Raw genomic sequence first — 14,313 nt, forward strand, 5'->3', positions numbered from 1 at the left:
ATTCAACAAGAAAACCAAGTTTAGTACATAAATTTATGCAAAAGTTCAATTAACCATTATCTGCATTAAATCTCAAACAAAGGAGCTTTGTCTTTATATATTTTGCTGCGCTTGCAAAAATATCATCTGTAAATTGCGTTTGCTCTTAATTTCTGTAAGAGGGGATTGGTTGAAGTTAATCACCTTTGACATTTAGAGCTGGTTTACAAAAGCGGCATTTCGGATACAGTTTTTTGCGTTAAGGAGAAATTTCCGTTCATAGGACTATAGGCCACATATTACAAAAAGCGACAAAAATAGGTAATTTATGAGAAAAAACAACTATGCCTTTTTGCTCAGTGGAAACAGGATCGTTGGAAAAACTTTTTAGGCACTAAAATTGTGGCTTTTGATGTTTAAAAAAAGTGCCGTTTGATGTGGTTTGAACTGTACAGTCGGCGTTTTCGTTCGTAGCCGCACGGAATTGACTCAAAACTTAATCACCGATTGCCGCAAACCTTTTTGTCGCGCTTTCGCACACCGCAAAAAATCCGACAAAAATTTGACAAAGAGAAAAGCTCAAAGGGCGGTCGAATCGAAGGTGCCTGCCCACGCGTTGTGATGTCTTAACTAAGTGTGGAATACGTAAATTTTCTCGCCTAAATAGACAAAGAACATTCCAGACTGTTTTCAGACTTTTTGTATTTAAAAAACATTTTTTTTAAACATTGACCACTTTTTCGTACATCGCGTTTTATATTTTGATGTGTACTGATTTCGCACCGTTACAAACTTTGCACATTTTTCATCTATTGAGTATCCTATAAAATCGGGGACAAACTTCATCACAACGTTTTAAGTTATTGAGTTAAAATTGCAATTTTTTAAACGCGGGCCAAACCCATAGATTATATCCAAAAGGATATTAATTCTGACTTCAAAACCCGAAATAAAGTACTAACCTATGGATGTTAATTTAGAAGGGATTTCAACGACAGTAACACAATTGCTAACAATGCGTTTATACTGATCTGTTCCATGCAGTCATTGTATGTGTAACCTACACGTGCCAACACAAACACATTAGCACCAAAATAGCTTGGTCGCTGGCCGCGAGAACGTTCTGTTAAAGTTCGCAGATTTTTATCGCCCAATCCACTGCCGCAATTAAACAAATCTGCAAACGACCAAGGGATTTCTCCATACCACATTGGTTTACGTTAGGTGGCAGACTTTCAGGTCTGTTAAAAGGCCATTGTTTTTTTGTGTAATAATTAAAGTTGGTAAGAACAGTATGGTTTTAAATAGTCAAATACCAATAGCCAACCAACAAAGTGGTTTGCCTGTATATTGCCAATTTTTATGTTCTATTTAGCGCTGTACTATACACAACATTTGACCTACTAACATGATTGTCTTGGAAACAAAAAAACAATGGGTCCCCACACACGCCCGGTATTAATTTTATGTGGAATTTTTTAGCCTTTAGGAAAAGGGTCGCATAAAATTAATAACAATCTTAATGAACATAAAGTCGCGGAACTCTAACGTAAACCTTTATTTTCAAATACAATTTCTTGAAGCTTTGGGCAATCACATTAAGCATCTAGTTTTAAGTGTATTTCCTATACTAATCCGGAACTTAGAAAAACGATTTGATTTGCGACACATAATGTCGTGTAGGTCCACTTTACAACGACGTCTGGCTGCAATTAGACGCTTAGGGAAGTCTGAAATCTTGTCAAACGGTCTCGAGGACATCGGAATCGTTTCCATTAACATGTAATCACCCGTAAACCGAAGTTGTTCTGTCTTACAGTGCCGCTTCAAACAGGTTCAGCACTGCTAACTATTCCCATGGGGTGAAACTACGCCCAAAATGCTCGCATCGTGTCAAAGGGAATACAGGGGACTTATAAATCAGGCAGGATCGCTTCCTCTCCGAGGCTGCTCATTACAGGCTAATAATGGTTGAGACAATAACCCTTTATGGTTGACTGACAAGTGCCGACGGCAAAAAAGATTTCTGCCGGCTCAGGTCATCCTCCGCGCGGCCAAATCTGTACACAAACGCCGGGCCGGCTGTTGTACCATTGCCAACGTGTTTGATGCGGAATATTGGCGAGAGCTGCAGTCTCTGTGTTTGTATGTTTTGTTGTTGACTGTCGGCAAAGCATCAAAGTCGACGCTCATTAAAATGTTGCTGGCATTAAACAAACTTCTTTTCGGCCGAATCGAACGTTATAACCTGGACCAGGCACTTGTTCGTCGCGTTTGGCGATCTGTATTGCTATAGGTTTAAATGTTTGGGCGAAATAGTGTGTACGACATAACAATCACGACATACTAAAAGGTAAATTTATCTTAAATGTTTGCCATAACCAAGGTTATGAAGCTTTGAACATTTTTTGTCTTGAGCTTACTCTAATTTGAACAGCAACGTGTCCAAAATAACTATAGTAAACGGGCCTTTTTGGGTGTTGCAATTTGGTTTGGACAAAAGACGTGAAGTTCTATAACCACATAGATCGTCGTAAAGTTCAACCATTGTGGCTTACAGAGCCTTTCTGATTAACCGTCGCAAAAGTTACTATATGTGTTTTTTGGGGCTGTCAAAAAATAAGTTTTCTAACTCACCCTTCTAGCGTCGAGCTGGTAAATCCGCGACAAAATAATATTGATGTGAAGACCCAGGGAATCGTCGTGGTAAATTTCGTCCACCTGAAATAGATGCAAGGTGGTTAAATGTGTAAAGCGAATAGGGCGTGAAAACAAATTATCGCCGCGATACGACGCTGCGCAATCCATTCCACATCGTCGCAAAAATCGTCAACAAACAAACGTGACGACAGGCGAGGTGGGTGGTTGCCACTAATGGAAGTGAGAAAAGATTCAGGAGCAGCAAAACAGGACGTTGAGGGATGTTTATGTCGGGGTTAAAGCGATAGTCACAGTAAAATTAAGCACCCAGGCACCGAGCGAACGAACGTTTTTGACATTTTTACCTACCCTTCGCACTTCGCAGAATCGGTAAGTGTTTATAATCGCACCAATCCACACAGGCCAAGCATGAGTTTCCTGTGCGGTTTGGAGCAAAACAGGTGCTCTCAGGTCAGTTTTCAGGGCACTATAGACCCTACAAGGTTGCTAATCAAGCCCTAGGGTACATGAAGTAAAAAAGCTATGGCCTGGCGCACTAAGTTTACTTGCAGCCGCTAGTTTTTGTCTACGTGTGCTGTAGTCCTCATCGCAACGCGAAAACAAAGATTTAAAGACCACAAGAAGGTTGCCGCCTCCGCTTTGGCGCTTCGTTCTGCGGTGGGGTTTTGTCATGGGTGGCGCTCTCTCGGTGCGTTCTTTGAAGTTACCTTTTGCTTGTAATTGCTCAGAAGCGATATCGCGTTTCAAAATACCTGCAGCGGCGCTTTGGGTACGAAACAACGCTCAGCAAAAGGCGGTCTTCGAAAGCGGTGGCGCAAAACATGATTGATTTCGAAAAGACAAGCGCGACAAAACGCTTGTTGCAGCCGCTGACGGTGTTTATTGTTACAGCAGGTAAACGTGTAGGGTTTGACTGCTTTCCCCGGCTAGGTCTGCTATATGTCCAATCTTGCTTGAGTCAGGAGACGCCGCAGCGAATATGAACACCGAATTTGGTGAAATCACTCCTACAGGTGTCAAACGACAAATCAACGCGATCTCTTCGACAGGATATAGCGGCATCGGCAAGATTTTTGTCTACAGCGAGGCTGCAGGCCTCTTTGCTCGGCACAGGGCTTTGGCCGCTGGGAAATGCTTCTTGGTTGCGCGGTTTTATTTGAAGGCAAGCAAAGGCCTTGTGTTTGTTGTTGTGTTGACGTGTTTACGCGCGTAGTTCCGCTCAGAACCGGGGACGCCGCTGCACCGCGACAATGCCGTCTTAGATTGTTGCGAGCTGATTAACGTGGCGGCTCTCTCGCGGGCCTCCTTAGCAAATTCTAGCATAAACAGGGCCAGCAACGAACCGCTCGACGATTGCAAAATAATCGAACCAACAACGCCGATAATCTTACTTCTTACTCGACTGTCACACAAATGCAAGTTTCGAAACTAACGCTTGTGTTACTTTGTTTTAATACACAGGAAATGCATTTACAATGGTAACCTCTGGCCTTAATTTTTGCACTAAAATAAGTAAACGTAAAATCGCTCAAAAGCTTGCACGCACTGCTTGCTATGTTGTAACGTGACGTAGGCGCGTTGACGTCACCGTCACTCCATATTTGGCACTGTCAATCACGATTGCTCATTTTCGAGCGGATTTAAACCCGCAACTGGTAAACGGGGCTTGGGGGGTCCGGTACGGTCGCAACGATTCGTCATCTTCGATTGGGCCCCGCCCCCCATTTCGAGCCCCCTTTAACCCAGCTGTTGACATTTCAGTCCCCTAAACGACATCGCGATTGCGAATTCGTGTCTCTTTTGATTTTTTTATGCGCGGAAATTATGTTAAGGTCGGAAACGAGGCTTGGGTGATGTTATGAATACTTTAAAGCTGGTATTTTTGTTGGCCGATGCCACGACTTGTGTGTTGAGGTACATTGGACACGGTAAGGTATTATGTTTGGACAAGGAATTCCCTCACGTTGGCAAGGCAACCATGAACTTCCTGCGTGTAGAGGTACTTCAAAGCATTTTTTCGTAAACAATATATAACAGGGGAAAAACTATATTTCATGTGGTAAAGGAATGTAAACAAAGTTTGTGAAATTGCTACACGGGTTAAATAATTGTTTTGGATCTTTTTATGGTTCAAAGAGTTGAAATATTTAGCGATTTAAAACTTTTTACCAGTGTTTAAACACATATGTGCACATGTAATATCGTATAGATACCGATATATAAATAAGACTGCATATAGAACATGGGAAGACATTTCAGGTTTATGTATACAGTCACGTATTACATATTAAAATATAAGAAATCGTTATTCAAAAACAAATCTCAGATTTTTAACACCCTACTAACCAGGCTATTTGCATTTTGGAATTCCCTAAATTACGAATATCGTTTTGGAATTTTTTTCTCCTGCCGTTGTTTCAAATGAGAATAGGAAGTTGATTTCCAGTGAAAACCACATTGTGTAACACCATGAAATGGATATTTTACGGTCCGCAAACATATATTTAACAGGCCACGGTGCCGAAAACGAGTTTCTAATAGCTTTCTGCTTCCAACTGGCCCAAGGTTAAACAAATGAGAAAAAAGTTAAACATGTGTATGTTTTAAGTGAACTATATATTTTTTTACGATTTGGACACAATACTTAATGCATTAAATAACTTTGAAACAGTCTTTCGTATTTTAGTTTTTTTGATATGGCAGCACGAAAGTCGCTTTTTACGGGTTTTATACGTTAAATTAAACCATCAGGGTCAAAGTTAGCCTCACAGCACTTGACGCCATATGGGACTATCGGCCTACGATTCATGCTTGACCTACATAATTCGCACGCAAGGTAAACCGAACCATTATCAGATATCAGCATAAGTTCAGGCTTACCACGGTTCAAATTGTATAAGATGAACCGCAGTATAGTTCACATAGCTTGGTCCGTGGGAATGGTCAACACCTTGTACCATATTAAGCACCTAAGACGGCTGACATTGACCTTTGTGGAGCTCGTATTGAAAAGGCGGTGCCGTTTTTTGGGCAGAAATATAGAGATCTATTATTATCAGTGCTTGTTTAAACTTTAAATATGAATGTGGCATTTTAAGTTACGTGCCATTCCCGGGGAAGCACATTCGCCTGTTTTCGCTGCGTTTTGCGATATAAGCTTACATATAATACTACATCTTCTTGTGAAAAAACGCCAATTTTGTACTTAAAATACAAACTAAATGACAACTAATAACATTGTCTTTAATGCATAAACGTATCAATGAAACCAAACTTTAAATTCAAATAAAAATCTTTTTATGAAAGAAATGTCCATAACATGCAGTCAACTTACAATGTTCATGAGAGTAAGCAGGTAGTTTTCCACGTGTTCGCTGCCATGGAAACGCACCACTTCGTAATCAGCGACAAGCATGACTTCCATGTTGTAAGCATTACGTTTCGAATGGCGTTTGCTCCTGCTGTGTTCCTCTGTAATTAATTTTGTATGTTTTATAACTTGAGTATACAGACGAGTTTCAAAACTACCAGAATTCTGGCCATTCTCGCAACGATTCCCACATTTCATTATACACATCACAGGTTGGAAAATGCTTATTTTCAGGTTAAATTCGGTTGACAATGTTATAAAGAACAAATATGTTTCGCTAAACAAGCATATCCAGTGTCTATCTCTTTTAATGCCATTTATAGAGACTAAAAATGCTTTTTAGCGAAATATATCTGTTCTTTATAAGATTGTCTACTGATTTTAACCTAAAAATAAATCTTAACAACATTTCTTGTGTTACCAGAACTCTAGTATATATAAATTTTGTGTAAAACTGTGCTGAGCTCCTGTTTTGGCGAAAACGAACCAGGATTGAGTTTTTATCTCGGGGGGATCCCCACTCTTACTGCTCTGGTTTAATATTGTTCCAAAATCGCGTCGTTGGGGGCGAAGACTGCTCGAAATCAATCTGACGACTTTCTCGAATTGTCACCGAGTGACAGGGCAACAATACGACGACTGTTACTGCACTTCAGCTAATCATCAATTGTGGCGATGCTTACGAGACATATACAGGTAGACAATTGAATTGTGGTTAAAAGATCTTGTTTTATTGAGAAGTGCGCGGGTTTTAAACGAACATCTGTCGCGTTTTGTTGAAGGTTGCGATAAAGTGTGGTCTCCCGTCAGCGATAAACACTGTGTGAACTGTTTGATAGACAGTGATGTCTTACCAAGCTATACAAGTGCGCTTTGTTTATTCGTATATTGCAAGCAATCTTTCCAAACTTAAACTGTGACAAAAGGGATTTTGAAGTCTTTATATACATGTTTGCCAAGCGTCTGCCATTGTCCCGTGCTGTGTGCAATACATTTACGTCATGTATGACATATGCATGGTCATGTTTACAAAAATCTTACCTCGGTCAACATTCAGTGCTTGTGACGTCATCTTTGAGACTGCGCCCCCCAAGGAGTCTGTGACGTCTCTTTCCGTCCGTCGATGGCCTTCCATGCCTAAGAAAGGAAACAGATTTTACGGGAACTGGAAACCTCTGACAAGTGACGTAGCAATGTCGGTTAGTGACGTCATAAACTTTCAAGTGTATTAACAGTAGGCGTGAAGCACCGATCACGTTTTTACGTCACGGGGCGGTCTGGTGAGCCACTTGTAGTGTAAACTGAATGAATACAGAAATTGCTGTGAAAAGTTCAATATCGTGATGTGGTAAGTGTGCAGTAGGTCAAGTTACTAAACCAGATCTGCATAGTTCAAATACTAATACATGTAAAATAGTTTAAAGAAAGCAAATTTGTTATCAGGTTGACAATTAGCAAAGTTGTAAAATAATTGCCACACACCAATTTGAAAATACAAAAATATCACACGAACACTGAGGATTGTTGTGTGACATTTCGTTTGCAACCGAGCACAACATTACCAACCCAAAAGCAAAATCTCAGTCTTCGTCTCTCGCACCACGCCCACAGAAAAGAATGATGAGGCAATGCAAAGTGAAACCTGACAAAGTGATAACACTCGCTTCCACGAAAGCTTGTGGCTATTACACAGTGTCGGTATTGTTACATCACCGTTGCTGCACTGTCACGTCACCATATATGCGCAGTGGATTACGCAGCGTGGATGGCTGGGTTGCTAGGTCGGACAATCGCTACATTGTCCCGACAACGGTAAACAAATGGTTTTGGTGCGGGAGAGCCACGGCTGTTTGGCCTTGCAACAAAATGTTGTGAACACAGATGCGATCGCGGCAGGAAACAAAAATACCGTAGTCACGTGACAGGCAATCGCATGCGGTCGCGGGAGAATGTGGGGGGTTCATGTGTAGAGTTGGGGGGTACTTGGGGCTTGGGGTTAAGGGTACGCGTGCCAAGATCTGTGGTTCCCACGTTTGGTGTCAGTTGACCTTGTAACACGTGAAGGTCATTGCCCTATTTTTAAAATGATTCTTTTAGAAAAAGGAGTGTGAGCTAAGCTTTTTGTTCAATAAAACTGTGTGTGTGTGGATTGATTTTAGACTTGAACATGTGACTGTATACCATGCATGAAAACCTTGCACCCTTTTGCCCCAAATCAAAAACACCCTCTTACATATTCCCCAGAAACGCACCTAACCTTCCCTTCCAGCGGAGGTTTAAAACCACTTGAAGGGGCAGGGGAAATAAGCATTCGACTCGATGGTTCGAAAAGTCAGTCAGCACAGGCTTAATCGTTGGCTCCGGAACAATCAATCGGTTGGGCCAGGTGCGAAAGCGGGGACTTGACGCCGTTGATCCCTGGCGCGTCAATCACGGCCTCAGGACAGGGAAACTTTGACATGAAAGGCCCGAGGACAGGAAACTAAAGGGAATGACGAACCCCGGGTGAAAAAGAAGGCTGACACGCGAACTGGGTCTTACAAGGTCGTGCGCTGAAAGGGCCGTTGAGTTTATGGATGTCAAGAGAGGGAAGTTGTAACAATTGATGTCGTTTACATGTCCGCACAGTCACAAGGGTTTCCAAGACGAACCCGGAGACGCGGAAGTCCTGGGACAAGAGGCGTTAAGTCACCATCGCGCACGAGCGCAGGTCACAGGCGATTTAATTTCCAGTTTCAATCGCGGTAGTGTCATCGCAACGATTGGAGTTTTGAGGTTTTTGAAACGGTCCACGACCACTGAATGGTGATGTATCGCACGACGCACGCGCAAGCTAAGGAAATTATGACCCAAACAAATAATATGTTAGGTCGCAAACATCTTGAAAGTGGCCTGCTCAACGGAAATGAAGCGAAGTGAAGCAAGCACATCGGGGGGTCCTACGAGGTAGATCAGCGTGCTGCCGCCGTGCACGAATGTTTACAAAGCAATACGCGCTGACAGAAGATGATTTTAACCACTTTAAACGTTTTGCCGACCCCACATTGAACTGATACTCCTGGCTACCGCAGCTGGCCTACTTTCCGCTAACCCTTTTTTAAGAATTGCTTAAACTGCGTGTGGTCGGGCCATGGTTTAACCAGCGAGATTGGCGCGACGATATGGGACTGATTAAAGATAGTGGGCGTTGGGATGCATATGATAGCTCGGCGCAGTTTATTCGTTACAAATAGAACTGATAGCGGATGTCAATATAAGCGCAATCTCTCGCCATCGGGGCAGGGCTCACGGCGTCGGCCGGGATCAGGAGAGGAAAAGGCGGGGACGATGGACTTATCGCATGTGAGAAACCAAAAGATACCGCTGCTAATTAAGTCATTAGTCGGACGCTGTAAACCGCTGAGGATTGAAAGTGAGCAAAAAATAAGTGACTAACACCGATTGAACGCTCATTAAGGAGTTAACTTTGACACAACGTCGGACCATGTTGCGGAAACCAGAGATGTAAGTTACGTGGGCCAAGTTCAAATGCTAAACAAGGTGTCTTGTTCTTGGTTGACATCCCAACCTTAGTCCAAATTTGCGGTTCTTATCAGCTAGCTGCTAAAACATCAGGCTTGTGAACCGATGACCTTTTGTTTCTTGAGTTACAAAGCAACGCTTAGATGTAGCTGGAATTGCGCTTAAGTAAGACACAATGACAAAACAACAAAGACATTTTCAACCGTTTATCCACAAAAAATATTTTACACATTATTATTCTACACACCATTTGAGACAAACATAACTGAGTTTAAGAACTTCAATAACTAAACATCATTGCAGTTCGCTCTATCAATGCCAAACAGCCACCAGCAAAGCAGAAACACAGACATTCGTCTCGAGCAACACCGAAACGCCAGACAGCATTGACGTCATTGCGCGGTGGCCACCCACCGTGACGTCATAATGCTTGAAACAATGCAACGCACAAAGCATCTAATTGTGCGTGAGCAGCCACGCTGCGCTATTTGAAACACAAGGCGTATATGACGTAACTTACGCTTTCCCTCGTTCTCCGATTTTATTGAGGCAGCGCGCCTGTAGATCACGTGCCGTTGGGGCTTCGAGGGGTTGTCATGAGTTTCCAGAGGCTCAATAAAGAACTCTTCTTTGCCCGTCTTGATTAGGCCTGCCTGCAAATTTAGGGAATGCAGTAACCGCTTTCGGAGGTAATTACAACATAAGCTTGCCGCATATTGCCTTAACAAGACGCTGCGCTATGTTTAGCGGCTGACTTTGTGGGCGCAAATACGGTACATCGTGATTCTAAGTCCGTAATCTTCACTAATTTGTGGAAGGCTACGGTCGCCAGTCAAGTGTCCCGTTGTTTCATATTTTTAAAAACTTGCCTGACTGGAAATAATGGGTGTTGGTTGAGGCAAAACGCCTTTTTCGAAAGCACTATATAACATGTTGTATACACAACCATGTACAAATGTCGCACAAATTTAGACCAGGACTTATAAAGATCTATCTGGATAAATAACATAGGAATACGCAATGACATGATTAGGCTAAGATATTGTATGTTATAATTCATGATATCCATCATTCCTCATACTTATTTGGAGGACATTTACATCAATATACTTTAGCCATGTTTTAGCTGATATAGCAAAGTGACATTACTGTTTGAACTCACCAATCCTTCGCAATTGCTGATCGCCACAGCTGAGTCCGGCATTTGACTGACTGTGCCAAAATACAAGCAATCCGATGAAATGTCCTTTTCAATCATTTCACCATCCGGGGTAAAACGTACCGACTTTGCACCGGGAGCAATCAGGTGTTCCTTGGTTTCAACGCTAATGCGCATGCGCGAACCGAAAGCCGTGACGCTAAAATGGATGAGTCGAGGGGGTGGCTCATCACTCGAATCCGTGGGCTCAACGTGTACTGTCCTTGTAGGGAACCGACGTGCTTCGTTAAATCCATTATGCCGCCAATGTGAAGTTGTTATATTTGCTTCGAAAGGCATGGTGTCATTCCTAACATCTATGGTGTTGTTTGGTGCCCTGGAAATACTCCCATCCCCAATGGCCACAACTATAGTTTCAATATCGTCCACTGAGCGCCTTCTTCGAGCAGACGATGGGATAGTCGGAGCATTTCGGATGTTGTGAGAGATAAAATCTCCGTCCGCCGTCACCAACGCCGGATGGACGATCTCGTACTCCGTGAACATGTTCTCCAAATCCTCTACGTCGATTAAAACATGATATGGGTTAAAACGTCGACGCGAAATGGAATGCGATTGACAGATACGTTTCGGGTAAAACATTTAGTTTCATAGAAACGCGTCAAACCGAAAGCTACAATTACGGTTTAACATTTAAAAAGGATATAAATTACCTCTTGCATCTTTTTTGCAATTGGTATGTTTGCAATTGGTATTCAAATCTCATTGAAGATAACCATACTTTTGTGTAAAATAGAACTTACCGATTGTAGCGCCATGTAGGACCCCAGCGACCTACAAACACACAAACAAACAGTAATAAAAAACGATGAAGTCAGCAAAAATACAAGGGCTTTTTTGAACGTTGTAAATTGTGATACATGCTTTGCGCCTGCACTTTGAACTGTAACCAAACGGATGTTTTGGCAGTTAAAATGTGGATTACCATAGAAAATTTAGATTGTTTAAAGCAACTTTTTTGCCTTTTTTAATCAAGCATGCAAAGTGGACGTTAAAGACCAACTATCACCATTTTACATGACCTTTGACTATCATTTAGGTTTGAATTTTGTTTAAATCCTGAAAAGTAAATCGAACCCTCTTTAGGCGACAATCTAGGACCGTAAATTCTGATAACCCCTCCCATATGCTGATGACAGATCTAACTCAGCACATAACAACATACTACGCGTTACTTGATTACGGGTTGGTGCCGACGTTTTAATGAGAGTACCACGCGCATATTCTGACATACGCGCAACTAAGGTGGTCGAAAAATATGCCACTAGTGTGTGAACTACAGTTACGACTAATCCACAACTGTCTTTCCTTAGCTACCTTTTTTAAACTGTTAACCACAGCCAGAATAGAAAATGTTATGTGCTGTGTTCAACGACTGTTCGAACTTCGAAGTGCAATTCATATTTTATAAGTAACTGGTTTTGAATGTTCAGAATAACCTTACTTTGATTTTAGCTATATTGTTTTGTCATCAATTCTCCAAGAATTGTCTGGAACAAAGGTGGACTTTATGAGGTTATCTCTGTTACCTAACTTATCGTGTTTTACATGCGAGTTACACGGTGAACTTCATCTTCGAAATTTCGAGCTAATTTCGGAAACACTAAAATCCATGCTTTCTGTAGAAACGTGAAGCTCATATCACAAACTACCATATCCACAGCCATTAAAACCTAATCAAAACTTATGAGTTTTTATTTTTACAAATCACCAGATGGTAGGACTAAATTATATCTACGTTATAAGTTTTACATCGAAACGTAAACCACGCTAGACAAAATATATCTTATATCTAGGTCTTAGATTTAACAAGGTTACCTCCTTTAGTAAACAGATGAGAAAAGCCAGCAAAACAAGGTGGACAGCCGATTTCATATCTTCTCATGCAGGCAAACTTATAGGCTGTCCAGTAATTATGCCAATACTCTTGGTTGAGCAGCTTACCATCTGTCTGCACTACCTGGACACGCTTGGTTGCGCGACGAGTTCTTTTTTTCCGCGTTGATTTACTGCCCTGCTGGGTTGGAAGGAGGACACTGTGCATCATATGAAACAAGCCATTCGCGTACCGCGCTTATAATTCTCGGGGCCTTTTTCCATTCTCAGAAGCAGAAAAATAAATACCAGTTATGCAATATCAAAAAAAAATTGAAACAACATTCAGATAAAAATTGAGCGAAAGATCCAACAAAAATACTATCTGTTTCACATATTATTGATAATTATATACAAGTGTTTGGTATGTTTCCAAAGAGAAAATAATGGTTTAATTGGGACAAAATCTTGGTTGCTGTTCTGTGTTACACTTACCGGAAAAGCAGTTATACCCAGGCCTCTATGAAGCCTACAACCTCCTTTCTATGTTTTTTTCATGTGAAAAGAAAGTCTTGTACTTTTTTGTTTAACAATTGAAAGTGTGTACAAAAGAACGTTTGATCCGAAACGAAAATACTTTCGGGTCATCTGCATTATCAACAGTGCTGAAAGGAACTGCATCAACAAGCGATAAAACTGTTACATATTTTGTCAACAGTCCTACTGATCCATCTTATCTCTAGTTAAAACGAACCTGTTATCGGGACCGGCTTGATTTCTCGTGTGTGCCGACAGAAACTCTGGGTGCTAGGTTGCACACTACCACTTCAGTTCGGCTCTGGGTTGCTTGTTTTCGGGCCAAAAGCCCAAAACATTAACCAAAAAGATTCGATTCTTGCCTGGCATTCTTTCGTTACAATAGCTTGGTGTGGCGCATCAAGAGGGACTTCAAAACTTTCTCACGCACTGTTTTCTGGCTGTGACGTACAATGGACACGTGACACGGGTGATTGCAATAAAGTCGAGATCCTCTTTCAGTCAAAAGCAACGAAAGCATTCTGTCCAACTGCCCTGCGTTCTTATCTTGCATGCGATCAAGTGCTTAACGTTTTGCTTAACTGCATTTTCATGCTTTGGTTATAAGTTTAGAGACTAATTTCAACTGACAATCGGTACGATGCCTTTGGAATAATTCATGTTATAATGCACATATTCGTTGACTTTTCTAAACAGCAAAAAGGTGTTTAACGACATTGAAAATTGATATTCCTCAAATTAACTTTTCTTTTAAGCATCTTGTTGACCTCTGTTCATTCAAAGGCAATTTAACGCCCTCCACTTTAAATTTGAGACACACAATGTGTCATGATGGTAGTCATGTTTCTAAATTTTGCCACAACAGGCATGACCATCCTTGTATTGATAGAATGGGTGGGGATGCTTCAAACCAGTAAGTGCTGAATAACAAATGCAATAAGGAAATGAAAGCACTCTCGGTATCAACAGCCTCGTCACAGCACAAAAACGAGACACAATTACATCCATCTGAATTATTATAGAACATGGACATGTTGTAAAACTAATCAAAAAACAAAGATTTCAAAACCAAGAGGAAAAACTCTTGACCCCCATATTTTGCACTCTATAATACAAATAATAACCGTTGCCACTAAATACTGTTTTTTTGACACATATAAAAACAAATGGCGCCCTTGCTTTAAACTTTAAACCATTGCAGTAGACTATT

At 41.4% G+C, this 14,313-nt stretch overlaps 1 protein-coding gene across 2 annotated transcripts in view; it reads right to left on the bottom strand.

Annotated features, from left to right (window-relative positions):
- The window catches only part of LOC145205426 (A disintegrin and metalloproteinase with thrombospondin motifs 3-like), a 42,010-nt gene extending 29,160 nt beyond the window's left edge, over window positions 1-12,850 (bottom strand). The window contains exons 1-7 of one of the 2 annotated variants that reach the window (XM_080078148.1): window positions 12,570-12,850; window positions 11,495-11,525; window positions 10,695-11,251; window positions 10,053-10,185; window positions 7,052-7,147; window positions 5,975-6,111; window positions 2,617-2,700 (exon numbers count right to left, since the gene is read on the bottom strand). In XM_080078148.1, coding sequence (XP_079934274.1) covers window positions 2,617-2,700; window positions 5,975-6,111; window positions 7,052-7,147; window positions 10,053-10,185; window positions 10,695-11,251; window positions 11,495-11,525; window positions 12,570-12,626 — 1,095 coding nt within the window. In that variant the 5' untranslated portion in view covers window positions 12,627-12,850. The remainder of the gene's footprint in view (window positions 1-2,616; window positions 2,701-5,974; window positions 6,112-7,051; window positions 7,148-10,052; window positions 10,186-10,694; window positions 11,252-11,494; window positions 11,526-12,569) is intronic. The other variant, XM_080078149.1, reaches the window with a different exon arrangement.
- Window positions 12,851-14,313: the final 1,463 nt, after the last annotated feature.

The sequence above is a fragment of the Phallusia mammillata genome, chromosome 8 (assembly GCF_965637545.1).
Source record: "Phallusia mammillata chromosome 8, kaPhaMamm4.hap1.1, whole genome shotgun sequence".
NCBI lineage: Eukaryota > Metazoa > Chordata > Ascidiacea > Phlebobranchia > Ascidiidae > Phallusia > Phallusia mammillata.